Source organism: Aedes aegypti, chromosome 2 (genome assembly GCF_002204515.2).
Source record: "Aedes aegypti strain LVP_AGWG chromosome 2, AaegL5.0 Primary Assembly, whole genome shotgun sequence".
Lineage (NCBI taxonomy): Eukaryota > Metazoa > Arthropoda > Insecta > Diptera > Culicidae > Aedes > Aedes aegypti.
This window is the reverse complement of record NC_035108.1, coordinates 198,816,091-198,832,667: the sequence shown is the minus strand read 5'-3', so window position 1 is coordinate 198,832,667 and position 16,577 is coordinate 198,816,091. Positions and strand designations below refer to the sequence as shown.

Here is a 16,577-nt window from a genome sequence, read left to right as displayed (position 1 = left end):
TGTCTGAAACATAGTTTTTGGAAACTTGTAATCAGAAGACACAGTGTGTTTGTTTGACAAATTGAGACATGAATTTGCGAAAAAATACGCGTTCTAGTGAGACTCGAACTCACGACTCCGTGTACGCTAGACCGGCGCTTTAACCAACTAAGCTACAGAACACCTTATGATTCTGCGGAATAGAAAGCCAAACTGAATCCGAGTACTAACTATAAACACATCTCTTTTCGCAAATCCATGTCTCTTTCGGACTTAGATGCCAAACCCCCAACACGCTCACGTTTGTATCTCCCGATCGCAAGTGAGAGCGAATTGTTTATGGATACTGAGTTCTTACGCTCTACAGCCGCATACCTATAAGCCAAATGCTTGTCGGCACGAAATTCAGTATGCGTTGAGCTCTCAGTGCGGTCGCACGCTCTACGACCAACTGCGCCAGGAGGACGCAACTCGGGATACATTAATGAATGTTTGCCCTTTACTGGCATAAACCAGATTTGCTGGTATGTCTGAAACATAGTTTTTGGAAACATGTAATCAGAAGACACAGTGTGTTTGTTTGACAAATTGAGACATGAATTTGCGAAAAAATACGCGTTCTAGTGAGACTCGAACTCACGACTCCGTGTACGCTAGACCGGCGCTTTAACCAACTAAGCTACAGAACACCTTATGATTCTGCGGAATAGAAAGCCAAACTGAATCCGAGTACTAACTATAAACACATCTCTTTTCGCAAATCCATGTCTCTTTCGGACTTAGATGTCAAACCCCCAACACGCTCACGTTTGTATCTCCCGATCGCAAGTGAGAGCGAATTGTTTATGGATACTGAGTTCTTACGCTCTACAGCCGCATACCTATAAGCCGAATGCTTGTCGGCACGAAATTCAGTATGCGTTGAGCTCTCAGTGCGGTCGCACGCTCTACGACCAACTGCGCCAGGAGGACGCAACTCGGGATACATTAATGAATGTTTGCCCTTTACTGGCATAAACCAGATTTGCTGGTATGTCTGAAACATAGTTTTTGGAAACTTGTAATCAGAAGACACAGTGTGTTTGTTTGACAAATTGAGACATGAATTTGCGACCGCACTGAGAGCTCAACGCATACTGAATTTCGTGCCGACAAGCATTCGGCTTATAGGTATGCGGCTGTAGAGCGTAAGAACTCAGTATCCATAAACAATTCGCTCTCACTTGCGATCGGGAGATATTGACAATTCGAGTGACAATTAGAAGTTCGGCAGTCAAAACTTCGGCGAAGTTCGGCGTCGGCATTCTAATTTGGTGCTTCGCCGACGCATAAGGATTGCCTTAGTCGGCGTAGCACTTCGGTAGAATGCCGTCGCCGAACTTCGGCGAACTTTCGGTGATATTTCATTACTCTTATGAACTTCGGTCTAAAGTTAATCTGAATGCACAATACAAACGTGAGCGTGTTGGGGGTTTGGCATCTAAGTCCGAAAGAGACATGGATTTGCGAAAAGAGATGTGTTTATAGTTAGTACTCGGATTCAGTTTGGCTTTCTATTCCGCAGAATCATAAGGTGTTCTGTAGCTTAGTTGGTTAAAGCGCCGGTCTAGCGTACACGGAGTCGTGAGTTCGAGTCTCACTAGAACGCGTATTTTTTCGCAAATTCATGTCTCAATTTGTCAAACAAACACACTGTGTCTTCTGATTACAAGTTTCCAATCTCCATCTAACTAATTCCGCTTCCTTGCAGGCTTCAGCAGCAGGACTTAATTCTTGAAATCTATGGCAAGAAGAAAGCCCAACATTTCAAGGTGGACCAGAAACCAATCTTGGATCCTGGCAGTCAATCTATTATAACCTAGACGTCGATCACTCAATTTATTTGAAATAAAAATCCACCACATATATTCACCCACTTTTAATCTCAAACACTGTCCGGTTCATTTTTTCTTATCTCGTTTATTTTGTAGGCTTGGTGCTACAGAGCAGTTTTTTATCCTTAACGCAAAATATTCTAGAAACAAACCTTGAGGTTCCACACATAGATAAACATTGCTCCACTTAAGAATTCACGGTTGATATGTGCATGTTGCAAAATGTCCAGCATGGAGTACTTTCAACTTAATTTGTCTATTGCTGATAGTAGAAGTTGGTTTTGAGAAAACAAATTTGGAATGTGGTTGTTTATTTTATTTTTCCAATTGTCAAATCACCAAAGCATTCTTAGATTGATAGACTGAACATTCCGAAACGTTTCATTCTCAGTTTACGTAATGCTATGAAATATTTAGGATAATCAATTTAGCATGACTTACGCAGCGGGTTACGCTGTTAAGTGAATAGACGACTTCATTTGAAAGTTGTTAATATTGCTAGAATATATTCCTCCTGATAATTTTTCATTAATAATTTAACCAGTTGTTCAGTTTTCTATTTGTTATTCTAGGAGATCTTCCAACGATTTTTACAGAATGTTATCCATGAACATCCGCAAAACATAATTCCAGAGTTTTGAAAGGGGATTTTTTTAACATCAAAGAATTTCTACAAAAAATCTTTCTATTCAACTTTTTAAAGAATCTTTCGACCCTGAATTTCATCAATCATCATCCCCTACATTTTTCCATTTCTCCCAAGCATTTTCCAATGAGTTTTTCAATAAAAAAATCCCATTGAATCTACAAAAGTTTATTCAGGGTTCCACACTAGTTAACCCAGCAGCTTTTTTTCAGAAAATCCTCCTACACGTTTTTTTTAAGGGATTACGTCCGTTATTTTTCAAGGAGTTTGTTCTGAAAATGTTGAAAGATATCCAGAGTTTCGATTGATTCATTTTTTTATTCAATCATCCTAACAATTTAACTAGAAATTCTACTAAAATTTCCTCATGGGTCTATGAGTTCTTCTAATAATCCTTATTCATCAAGGGTGCCTTCAGAACTTGAAAATGTTTCATCAGAGGTTAAGGTACCGCGGGGCAAGTGGGTAAATGGGGTAAGTGAAAACAATTGATATATTTTACTGAATATGTGAATTAATGTTTCAAAATCATGCGTAAACCTTCGAGGCAATTGAGAACATTACGATAGGTAAAAAATTTCTGAAATTTTTCAGCCATTATTGTATAATAGAGCGAAAAATTGTTAACCTGTCAACTGTTACTCCGTAACAAGTTGGCGGCGTACAATCTTATTTTAATATTTTCAGTGGAAAAAAGTTGCGGAAAATAATTTCCTGTACCACTTCTTAGTTGTCCTCTGTGACAGTTTCAAACTGCAATAAAAAAGTTTTAGAATTAATTCGACATAGACTTAAAAATGACCAACTTGAAACACCGTCAATTTTCTAATCAGGTGGGGCAAGTGAAAAGTTTATCATTAGAGATTGAATTTGTGTTTTCTCTTTAAGTAGCCATAAGTAAACATGGTTCGCAATTATCATAGAAAAACATAACGTGCTGATAATTCAAGAAACACTGGAGTATAGTGTTAAAAGCTGTTAGAAATCATGGAACTTCTCTAAAATATGTTGCCAAACATTACAATAAGAATTTGATTGAAAAGTTGCAATATTATAGAACACACGGAAATCTCGTGGAATGTCTATGTAAAGCTAGTTCAAAACATAAAAATGGGGTATAGGTCTATCCACATAAAAAATATTCTAAATACGTTATTGAAGGATTCCATTTGATTTCTCCCGAAGAGTTATCCGACGTCATATCCGACTTTCTCAAAAACAAATAACGAGCGGTGGAAATTCTACAGAGCAGAAATGCAATTGCTGTCCTATAATGTAAGAACTAACATTGGAAATGTTGCAGTCATAATGTTGTCGAATCATTTCAACTAACATAACTGAACAGAAGAAAATTCAAGTGTAAAGAATAACATTTTCTTTGTTTACATGTTACTTATGTTATTGTTCATTGGGAAGCCTTAACAAATGTTAAAGCTAATAGAAATCGTGAATATAACTGTTTGTTTTTGAATTTATTGTTCAAAACGGTAAACTTTTCACTTGCCCCACTTTTGGGGCAAGTGAAAAGTAAGGAGACATTTTTCAAAAACTTTTTCTATATTTTTTTCTTCAATTTTTCATAAAAATCAATTTAAGCATGCTGCTTATATTTGGTGGGAGTCAAACTAAAACATATACACAACCTCATTTGTTTCAATTTTAATTCTCTAGAATTTGAAGAATCTCAACTATGCGAATTCCATTACTCATTTGCCCCACGGTACCTTACTTGAAAATTTTCTTTATAAATACCTCACGATCGTTTTTTCATTTACATTACCATTTACCATGGAGAAATGTCTGGAAACAAAATCTGGAAGAATACTTAGACAAATCTCAAAGAGTTTCTTGAGAAATCTCAAAGAATTACTATAGAAAATATCTTTGAGTTAGTCCTGGAGATATCCTGAGAGAAATTTTTAGATAAAATCCTAAAGAATTTTTTAAGGACAATTTTTTAAGGACTCCCTGAAGGCATCTTTGAAGAAACTTCTGGTTGAATTTTTGAAGAAGTTCTCGGGCTGCAAATCTCTCAAATAAAGAAATCCAGCCATCCATCCTAACATGACGAAATCTTCGGAGTGATATCTGAATTTTTGGGCAAATCTCTGAAATAATTTCTGATGAAATTCCTTGAGAAAATCATTGAAAAATTCATACAGTAATACGAGCAGTATTATTTGTCGTTTTGTCACAAGGAAGTAAAAAATAGAGTTATTCTCAGAGAAATATCTTATTTAATAATGAATCAAACTCTTATCTCCTGGTTTCCGCTAGGTTTCGATTTATTTATTTTTTTATTTTATTCCTGTTCGGTCTCGTTCTGATTCAGTTTTGTTTTTATTTTGTATCTTTTTTTCAGGGAAAAAGACTCTTACAATTCCTATTTTCAAGTCTTTCAGTAACTTCTAACTCCGCAATTTACAAAATTTGAACGCTTTCGAATGAAATGCAATCAATTCATCATAGATCAAAAATACAAAATTTAAATGCTGTACTGGTCGAACTCGATTTTTCTCCCATTGAGCTGCCTTAAGTATCCAAGTATTCTGATGCACTTGAATGTTCCCGTTCAGTTTACAACGATGATCAGAGCTCTTACAAACGATATAAAAATTAAGAATAGATTATATCAAATACAATTCGGTTGAATAAAATTTAACATTTGATATTGTTCCACCTTGAAATATCTTCAACATGCATTAAAAAAAATGTAAGTTCGAACCATTATTGAACATTATTTTATTATTGATAAAAAAACCATGTGAAATAAGAATATTTCTTGAACCTGGAACTATTTTGTACAACCTTGAAAAAACCTGAAAATATCAGGGAATTTAATTTCTGTAAACGAGTAGACACCATGTACAGTGCTTATTCTGCTCGGCGTTTGTTTCAAGACGAGTCGATCTCACCTCAAGTGACGTGGAACGACTAATGTTAATCAACAATTGTCATCTCATTCGACTCCTCTCACCTCAAACGCCGCGCAGATTGTGTTCATTCAAATCAAAGAAGTGAAGAACAGCTCATGCTCATAAGAAGGAAAAATCAATATTGTGAAAGTATTTGAGTTGCTTTTTACCTGTTCGATTATTAATATTATTATTATTATGTTTATTTCATGTCTATCTTTAACTTATACTATTTGATACTGTTACAAGTTGTGGATTACCTTACAGCAGTTATATTGAACAAAAACAACAAAAATCGACAAACAACTATAAATAGTTTCAGATAGTTGTTCACAGTGTTGATCAGACTCATTTCCCCGAAATTCGAATTGTGAAGCCATGAAATGTTATAACTGTGCATTGTATTCCTGAGATGGAGGAGGAGGTGGTTGGGCTTGAGTGTTGCACATGGGATCCGACAGTTTCGATCTCGGTGGGCCGCAATTCAAGTTTCGGTGAAATGATTCGCACTCACTCACTCACTCATTTCATTTCACCGAAACTTGAATTGTGGCTCTCTGGGATCAAAATTGATCGATTTTGTGTGCAGTACTCAAGCTTAACCATCTGCTTTTCTATCTTAGGAGGATAGATCGTGGTTGTAGTAGTTCGTGGCTTCGTAGTTCGGAAAATGTTATTTTCGGGGAAATGAGTCTGAACAACACTGGTTGTTCAAAGACAAAAGTAAGTAACCAAGATATTATTCAATTTAATTTAATAAAAACAGTAATAAAAAACGCTTAGTTCATGGTCTTGCCATTGGTAACCAAGTGTGTAGTATGTTGTTACTAAGCAAACGAATAGATTTACAATAATAAATCTTCGAGCTGTTTAGTAGAATCCCAAGAAACATTAGTAGCTGAATAATAGTTTCTTCGGCTGAAATGTGCTTGAGAGCTGTTTGTTAAACTCTTAGTCAGCAGAAATGTTTGTTGGGATACCTATAAGTAGATGAAAAAACCGAATTTAGTACTATACCATTTAATTCCACTAGAGTTTGTATCCTTTGACAGATACGCGTATTTCGTAAACCACTGTAAGGCCGTCTTCAGTGTCATGTACTAGACTCGACTTCGAGTCAAGTCGAGTCTAGTACATGACACTGAAGACGGCCTTACAGTTGAGGTCGAAATACGCGTATCTGTCAAAGGATACAAACTCTAGTGGAATTAAATGGTATAGTACTAAATTCGTTTTTTTCATCTACTTTTAGATTTACAAGTTATTTAACAAGATGAAGAAGAGATCCTTCCCTATCTCTCAGTGGTGATAGTTTTTATATTGGTCCTTTCATTTGCTTAAAAACCACAAACTACACACTCGGTTACCAATGGTTTCGAGAGTGAGATAATCAGATAATAAGTTATGCGAGAGTTGTAAGTGATAGTGTGTTTTGTAAATTTGCGTAATTCCTGAAACTTTATAGAACAAACCATCCACAGCTCAACGTTTTTACATGAAATCAAAAAACCTCTCGATTACTTGCTTTCAGTCAATTCGCACTACCATAAGCGGAAATACAGAGCCTCACATTCGGGCATTTTGTATGGAAAAACAGCACATTTGGCTACCAACTGGTCACTGAGAGGAAAATTAACGAATTTGCTCAGGAAATGAGAAAAGTTTAATTTTCACATCAATCTATGCGCCTGGAGAGGCAACGTGGCGTAGTTGGCTACACGTTCGCTTTATAAAGCGGATGGTCATGGGTTTGATTCCCAGCCGTCTCAACAAAAAACTTCGTCAGTCCGTTCAAGAACAACACGAGCCCCATCCGTGCAACATCACGGCTGTCTGAAAGCGGACTGACATCTGACCCTTCTCTGAGCGAATGCTCAACTGCAGTGCATGCACCTGGATACACGGCAATCGACAAAAACGGCTATGAACAAATGGACCTCTCTTGGACTGAGAAAGCATCCTTGCGTGCTCTTCGATCTACCTGCGAAAAGTATAAAGCACAAAGAGACAGCGCAGCATCAGATCTAAAAATAGAATGAGGTAATAAAAATAGTGTGAATTTGGGCGTTGTGCTCTAGTACAACATTTCAATCGATCCTCGCTCAAGTGATGCCCAATGGCGAAATGAGCTTCCAATTAGAATATAAGTGAATTGAGAATAAAAATCTATGCGCCTCTTGCAAAAAATACCACGTAGCTACAGGAATTTGGGAATGAGTCTCCAAAACCAGCCATGGATTCGCAAAAATATACTGCCCATTACTAGCATAACAATAGGCAAATATAATGCGCCACCGTCATAGAGGTCACTGGGGAAGAACGAGTGAAATGTCACTGAAAATGTTTGTTTACGTCCAAAATTCAATTCTTCAACCCAAAAACTAGTTCATAATCAATCGATTATTGAACTATTTTCCATTGGCATACTCATTTTGTACCATTATTCTTGCCATACGTGTGATTTCACAACAAATTTAACCACTAACAAAGAATCCGGAAGTTTATAACCTATGTTGCCAAACACCAATTTTCCTATTTTATCCCACTAATCGTACATGAGCACTGACCGGATCTGTACATTATCAAAGGAAAAAAAGTTTATTCTGTTTCTCAATGATCTCTGATCGTCTACAAAATAACTATTCCGAGAAAAAGTGTAAATTGTGTGGTCCTTCCTATGCTGCACACGGTAAGTTCTCAACCCAACCTCTTTTTTGCCGGTTCTCCTACTAGCCACCAGATGTCGGAGTGATCGTTTAGCTTTGAAAATATTTGCCTATTGACTGTTTAACGAGAAACTTGCGACGATCGACGCGCCATCATAATTCATATAATGGAGGGTATTAGAACGAACTTGGAGGTGATGATTTCGCAATTTGGAGGTTAAAATCACCTCCAAACACTAGCGATTTTGCGGTGGGATGTTGACGTTTGATCACGAATCCCAATTATATGGGATTTCCTATATAAATGGGAGACATTTCGTATTGTTTTCTTTATGATTGAGATGGGAAAATTACCCTGCAACGTTTTATACAAAATCGCTTCATGTCATACTGAGTCCTACGCTTTTTCTACATCAAGTAGAATTATTTCCATATTTCCTTCACCTACAAAAACGTAAACAATGGAAATAATTTCAAATACAAAGTACAATCAGTTCACCAGTATATCCGCTCATGCCCCTATTTCCGCTCACTAGTGTAAACATTGATTTTTCGTGTGAAAAACCAATTTTTTTTGCATGGATATATTCTAGCAATATTGAAAACTTTCAAATGAAGTCCCTGGCTACGATCACAGGGTTTGACGGTGCCAAAGTAGAAGGTGCACCCTTAATAATGTTCGTCTGTGAAACATATAATTTTCCCAATACTTTGGCACACCTCTAACGGTTCATGATTTTCATGAAACGGCTGCATTCAGGCGGAGGATCTGTTAATATGTCCTCTTCGAACGGAGGGACCGCCAGGGCTCAGTAGTTACTTATAAACCAGGGCTGGATGTTGATGTTTCAGTTCGTTTACACGAGCTGTAGCATCCTTTGTTCTAATCAGTAATGGTAGATAAGTTTCAAAGCTAACGTGTGATCAATCGTTTTATAATGCAACATAAGAACGGGTGTTTGGTGGAACTGTGCGTTGCACTCGTCGTTTTAAAATTAGTGATAGTGAGGGTGCTAATAATGATATTTGAAGAAATTTGTGGTGATGAAAATATTTGAAAATTCATTGAAAGTGATTGTGATAGTTTTGTTAAAAACACGTACATAATTATACTAATATGAACCGTCAGTGGTACGTCTGTTTGTCTATGCTACTAGTTTGATGATGGTTATTATTTTCTGCAATCATTGCTCTGAATTTAAAAACTATTGCCTAGTTCTTAACACATGCATGATACAAGTGTTCATAAAGATAGAGAGCGCAGTATAATTTATCGAAGTGATTGTATTTTTTCTACTGTAACTTTCTTGATCGTAGTGCTAAATCGTAATTTGATTATTTTTTTTAATTATTTAGTTACGATAGCAGATGGTAAATGGTAACAAAAATGAATTATTATGTAAGTAGTGTGATGTAATTTTGATAAAAAATTGTAGCTGTGAAAGTGAAGTGATGTAATGGAAAGTACACATATATGATGTGTATTACGAAAGTTAATGAGTGATAATCGGTGATATTAGTGATAGTGTTAAAAACAAAAGTGACGATAGTAAAAGTGTGGTAGATATGTGACAGTCACTGATGAAATGAAATGGAAAATGAGGACCTTTCAATAAAACTATTTCGTTCTTCACTTCAACCACTTTGGTAGCATTTCAAGTCTTATCATAGTTTTAAACTAGTCTGGAATACTAGACTGCAAAACTACGGCAAGGGTTGATTGCTGCTAGGGTACACAGTGACCATTTGAGCAACATTGTTTAGGAACGTCTGTGTGATGAATGTAATAGAGGCTTATAAAAGCAAATGTTGGGAAGGAGCTTAGGGCGCTACTGACAAAAAAAAAATATTAAAAACTTTCAAATGAAGTCGTTTGACATTATTTTCATTTGATAAAATAATTCTTTATATTGAAAACACAAGACCTCGTGAGCGGTTATTGGGTCACTAGGTATTTTGGTGTGTTCCAATAACCGCTCATGCAAAAAATCAAACAAAATTTTAAAGAAATGTCTATTTTAGTATACAGCCTTCTTTATTGCAGTAGTAGCTATGGTTTGACTACAAACAAATATCAGGATAAATAACGAAATTAGTAATAATGCATTTTTTAGTAAGTTCATCACGAAATCTGTTTACCGTGAGCGAAAATAGGAACACTTAGTTGCAGTACCAAGTGCAATTAAATACTTTTTATGATTTTTTTTTCAAATTATTTTTATTTTGCCGACGATTACCTATACTTGGAGCTACATTGTGACATAAAAATTATATTGATCGACACAATCGTTATTTTATAATAAACATGTAAACACATGACTTCCTTCAAATGAGCGGAATCTGGTGCACTGATGCTAAGTAATCAAGGAATCTTCGGATGGAACAACGAACGTGTTGTTTTATGTAAAGTCTACATTGGTATATTAACAGCTTCAAAATCAACGGTAAACTATAAATTACAGCACACTTTTTTTAAGCCACGTGACCTCGATTGCTCATAACTTCTTTCCGCATTGCATAAAACCAACCACCGATTTTCGTGTTTTCCAAGCAATCCTTAAAGGCCTGGCATCCTTCCATGCTGTTCAAGACACCGAAGACTGCCAAATCAGCCAAATTTGGCACCTTACCACCCAGGAACGGTGTTTTGTGTTTCTCCACTGCTGCAATCCACTTATCGCAAGCATCGTAAATGTGGGACCGAACGTCGTCCGACAGTTGATGGCGTTTCTTCAGCCGTTTACTGATAGCCCACATGGCCATGGCACCAACGTAAACCATCATGTCACGTTCCCACTTCGGAAAGTGCACATCCCATTCACCGACATCCGAAAACCACTCGAAGGTTTCCAACGCTTCGTCCTTAGTCCGGTAAACGTTCGGTGAGATGAGATGCACCAGGTGATCGTCCGCCCACGAGCGCCACTTTCGTTCTTCACTATGGAACAAGGGAGTATCCAAAATGGAAAGCACAGTTAGTTAATGATTAACGGATATCATATTGTCTATGTTTTATGGTGCTTTTGAGAAATCTTATCAAATATTAGCATAATTATTTAGTTATATCCCGAAAAGTACTCATTGCGTGGAATTAGGTTGCGTTTTTACAATGCTTTATTTCCGCTCAAAACATGCAATCGCCTTCACGTGTTTTCTGGATATTATCTCTGAAAATTATCTTCATGCGTAAATACGTATCACATACAACTGGTATATCCCTGAAGCCTACTTCCAGAAACCATGTGGTCATTCATTAGGGAAATTTTTTACAATTTTTGTATTAACAAATGACCACATAACGCTCTGATAAAAAGAACTGTGTTTGTTTCTTACTCTTGTGCATCGTTCGCCTTGTGCTGTTTGGAATCCTGCAACATCAGGAAGTATTTGTTCATTATGTCGCTAGTTTTCCGGCCGGATTCATTGACAAACGAAATGGACGGATAATACTTGGCCAACTCCCCGATATCCTGACTTTTGTCCTTCAGGTAGCTAGCCAACACCGAAACAATCATGCTAGAATCCATGAGCTGTACATATTTTCCCGATCGGGTCTTGGCCAACACGATGGGAACCTTTTTAGTACTGGACCATTTGATGTCTTGCCGCAGCACAGCGTCAACTTCAACGACCGAGTAGGACAATCCGCTGTAATCCAGGAATGATCGTACCTGTGAATCAAATTAAACTAGTTAACAAACTTCCTCACAATTAGGGCTGGTTTTTTAATAGTTCTTCTGGAACCTCTTAAATTTGGCAGGAGGATTCACTGCTAGTCGAATTAGAAAACAAATGGACTTGGAGATACCTTCTGTTACAAATAGAGAATTGTATTAAATAAGAGACCCAGTCTGCTACCAGCCCTGCACAATCTTACCTTACAACAGAAAGGGCACGTCTGAAACTGGAACAGCACCAGTTCCAAGCCGGAATCATCTTTCGGATTTACAACTTTCCTCATTATTCTCACGTCAGGTAACCGATCCAAATACGTCGGTTCGGTTTTCTCGTGTAGCATGTGATCTGTTGGTTCTCCCCGGAAGTAGTTGTATCCTGACCACCCGGTTCCTAGCAGGGCACCTACAGCCATACCCTTAAGGGCCAATCGAAGAGTACCACCGGATGTTTGCTTCCCGGCAGAAGTCGTCATTAACCTTATCACATTGGATTGCTGTGGGCGGTTCAGGCGGAAACCACCGGCGGAAAAACGCACCGCTGAGTGACCGACGATGCCCAAACGAAACGTCGCCATTGCCTTGCGATATTTTACTATATATTTTAATTTAAACACTGTAGATAACTTGAAAAAACTGGCACAAATCTCACAAAATCTTTTCCGATCGGAAAATGTTATGAAATTTTGACATTCGGGGATTTGCACGCTGGGTCAGCCCTTCGATATCATCTGGAGCAAGGATGCCAAGCATGCCTGCAGGAATCTCACTGAAAAACGCTATGCTAAAACTTGTTTTTTAAAATAAAGGGTAGTGTCTACCCAGAGTCGTTAAAACGGTGAAAATATAAAAAATCTATATACCTAATATATTAATATCAACATAAAGAAATTCTTCTGCGTGATAACTCCACAAATGGCCATTTTCGACACCCACCCACCACCTTGTAACGTTTTTGTATGAATTTTATACAAATTCAGTAGGAACTGTAGGACCCGAAGGACACCCCCTTTGGCGTTATGAAATTTATGATCGAGCCCTTAGAGCATAATTCAACTGCGACAAGTAAATGAAGTAAAAAGGGAGCAATACCGCTATAAGCCATTTTACGAAGCCTGGTCAAATGACAGGAGACCTGGGATTTTTCAATCATCGGCGTCAGTTTTTGCGATGATGATGGTTGATGACTGTGCGCATTTCAAGCGTAGCTTTTCATCCAGGCGAAAACTTAAATGGAGAAAAATCATTAAAATATTTCTGATCACAAAAGTGCTTTTTTATGTGCAATATGGGTAACAAAGAGGTAGCTGATGCAATAACTAGGTGTAATGTTGCAGTAACGAACATTTTTGGATCTCATTTTTGTCATTTTCTCCATGTCCTCGTTTGGTAAGATGAGGCGTTATTGAAAATCACGCTGGATTTAATCCCAGGTCTTCTGTCAATTGACGCCGTTGCGGCGATCAGCTGTTCCGAAACGTCTCGTAAAATGGCTCATTGTTCCGTTTTCTCCAGAAAGCTGACTCCTGGTGGAATTTCAAAAGCACTAGGGCTCATTCATTTATTTCATAACGCTAAAATTGACCATTTTGGACACCCACCCACCCCCTTGTAACGCTTTTTGTATGAACATTATTCAATTTTTGTATGGGCCGTAACATCCTTAGGTCACCCACCCACCCCCTCTAGCGTTATGAAATTTGTGAATGAGCCCCTAGTCGAAATCCCAATGATTCCAGTCGGAAGCCCAAGGATTCCAGACGGAAGTCCAAGGATTCCAGTCGGAATCCCAAGGATTACAATCCAAACCCCAAGGATTCCAGTCGGATTCACAATAATTACGATCAGGTTGGCAATACTTCTTGTAGGATTTGCAAGGATTCCAGTCGAATTTGCAAGGTTTCCAGTCAAGTTTGCAAGGGTTCCAATCAAATTTGGGCTTATTCATAAATTTTATAACGCTAAAAATGGCAATTTTTGAACTCACCATCCCGGATTAAAAATACAATACAAAAACAATATAACTTATTGTAACAGCCCGCATAACCAAGTACCATATTTATACTGTTCCCCGAACCATCCACAACCAATTGGGACAGTATCAGAGTTACATCGTATAACATCCAAATTAACAATAAACCCACGATACCCCGAACGGTTTTGACTGTCTGTTGAATGGTAACTGGGAAAATTACAATGTGGAGAATAGGCGGTTAAGTTATGTAACCATTCTAAAACGCCAATTTTCTCGAACAAAATTTTTCGTTCACAATTGGCGGAATAGTTGAAATATTATCCATTTTTTGCTCATTCTACTGTTACGCAAATAGTTTTGATTTGGTTCGACAATAAGCTAGATAAAAAATAATAATGTGTGTGGAATAATTGGTTTACAATTAAAAGTAGTTTTCTGACCCCAGACGTTACTGTTCCTTTAAATTCAACCCATATGAAATAAAATTATGCATAAATTTAATAAGAGATATCAAAATAAGTGAATTTGCGTAGAATAATCTTACTGAGATGTGCATATCAATATTTAATCACTTATTTACTCTAGTGAACATAGTACTTGAGTAAATAAATAAGTTGGTATTTGATAGTTTCTATATACAGTAAGTTAGTACTACACATATTCCTTATTAATTCGTAAACAAGATTTGCAGTTTCTCATATTTTTTTACACTCATACATTCGCGTTTGATTCTAAGAATATATAATTCTCGATTACTTTTTCAAATCGACGTAAGTAACTTTTATACGGTTTTGAGATAATTAATTAGGAAAAATCACAATCTATCTTCTAAAACTGTTTTAAAATGAATCACCTTTTTAACATTTTTTTGCCGTGTACTTCGCTCAAATTTTGCATACACTCAGCTCACGTTCAAAAACTAGGTAGTTTCTATTATTTCCCACAAAAATAATTATAAGAAAATGATAAGCCGTTTCATTCAGTTACTTTCGACGTTTTTCTACCAGTGTAAAATCGGCTCAAGTAGTGTTTTGTTTTGATTCGTGGTTAAGTCACTTTGTCTCTCCATACAGCGGGGCGGCGAAAGTAGTGGTTAGGTTGCGAAAGTTGAAAATGTTACTTTCGTCGTTTTGTAAATCCGGAAATTAAACGTTCTAAAAGTGAAAAGTTGAGTTGGTACAGAGCGGTACGTTTAGAATTCCGCCTGCTTAACACGTAGGATCGATAAAGTAAGTTTGCATACTTTTTTGACTTGAGTTTGTATGAATAAGTTTTCGAGAATTGGCTTAAAGATTATTTGATATGAAATTCTAGAACGTTGCAAAAATATTTGTTTTATGTTTTTTTTTTACTAAACAAGCAAAACTCAATTGCATTTCGCATCGCTGCATAAAATAGATTCTTCATAAGACTGTCGAAATTGAAATTTATACTTCAGACGTGAAAAAGGGCGTAAGTATTTATAAAGGTGACAAGTATCTTCGCAGATTTTCACCTTAGGATGTTAGATTGCATTCCTGCTAAGCGTCCTTATGTGAAAAAGTGCTATCAATTGAAGAGAGGTTCAACGAAGAGAAATCAACTATATCACTTACGTCCTTATTCAAACACACGCTCAACAACACCACAAGCACACGCCAGGATGTGACTCCAGGATTGATTCCGCTTGTCCTATTCTGGATTCATCAGGGGAGGAACACTTGCCGGATGCTGGATGGTTTCTTGAACAGAAAAGGTCGTGACAATCGATGCACTGGTTGCGTTGGATGTTGGATGCGGCTAACTTTTGGCGCTTCAATTGGTCAAGAACCTGCATCTTTGATCCATCCTTTTAGGTCCAAATTGATTCACGCTCTGGATGTTAATATTTTTGTCTGCTGTTTTGGTTTTCATCCCGGTCACTTTGTGTAGCGGTTAGCGAAATGCCGGAGAAGTACTTCCGGATGGTATCCCCGGACAACAAACAACTTTACAAGCTGTTTTGGAAAACGTATTAACTTAACTTTCCTTTGGGTTGGACGGCAATCGGCATCACTCCGGCGACCGGATCAACAATCGCGATTGTCAGGGCACTTTCTTGAATTTGCTGCAACTGTTACTATTGTCGCACCGCCACCAAACCGGATCGCGCCAGTGAGACTCGCGACGCACCTCAACTCGCGCGATTATGAAATCAGTTTTTTAGTGTGGCGCTGCATTCTTACGATTTTTATGAACACAGCGCACTATTCACATATTAGCTGCGACGCACGAGGCCCGAGAAAACAATAATTATAAATAAATGTTGGTCTTGATTTCTACCGGTTACATAATATTGTCGATTGTGCGCTAGCGCTATTAGGAGTACGGTGGAATAGTTGACGATATCGTTTCCGGCCTTTTGCTGGTTGGCTAGACTAATCTGATAATATTTTTCTGATTCCTCCGTAGCATGAAGGCACGGGATGACTGGAAGAAAAAAATCGGCAGCGGAAATCTGATTAATGGATTTTTTTTTTCACTTTTTACGGCACGGAAAAGAAAAAAAAATAATACTCACGTAATAAACATTGCCACCTTAATTTTTATATACGATATATCACCAGTTTTTACGTTAATAATTATTTCACAAGACGACAGTGTGTACTGATTTTATTGAGAGAATTAAAATGGCAGAAAAAATTATGAAAACTTTGCAAGGCCGTATCGTTTACATATACCATCACATAAAACAATTTACCAAACTGTGTATATAGTGGTTTCTGCGCTCGTGTACATACACGTTACATGTCACCAACACTACTTAAAGATTGCTGGTTGAAAATATAAACAAAGATCAGCTGTTCCCAGCAAAATCAAATGGCAGTAT

General features: G+C 37.3%; 1 protein-coding gene across 1 annotated transcript; it reads right to left on the bottom strand.

Moving 5' to 3' along the window:
• Nucleotides 1-10,474: 10,474 nt before the first annotated feature.
• Nucleotides 10,475-12,532, bottom strand: LOC5571046 (prostaglandin E synthase 2). The gene is made up of 3 exons (XM_001659433.2): nt 11,958-12,532; nt 11,414-11,751; nt 10,475-11,018 (listed from the first exon to the last, which is right to left on the bottom strand). Exons 1-3 carry the CDS (start codon nt 12,330-12,332, stop codon nt 10,553-10,555), a joined length of 1,179 nt encoding a protein of 392 aa, XP_001659483.1. The 5' UTR covers nt 12,333-12,532; the 3' UTR covers nt 10,475-10,552.
• Nucleotides 12,533-16,577: the final 4,045 nt, after the last annotated feature.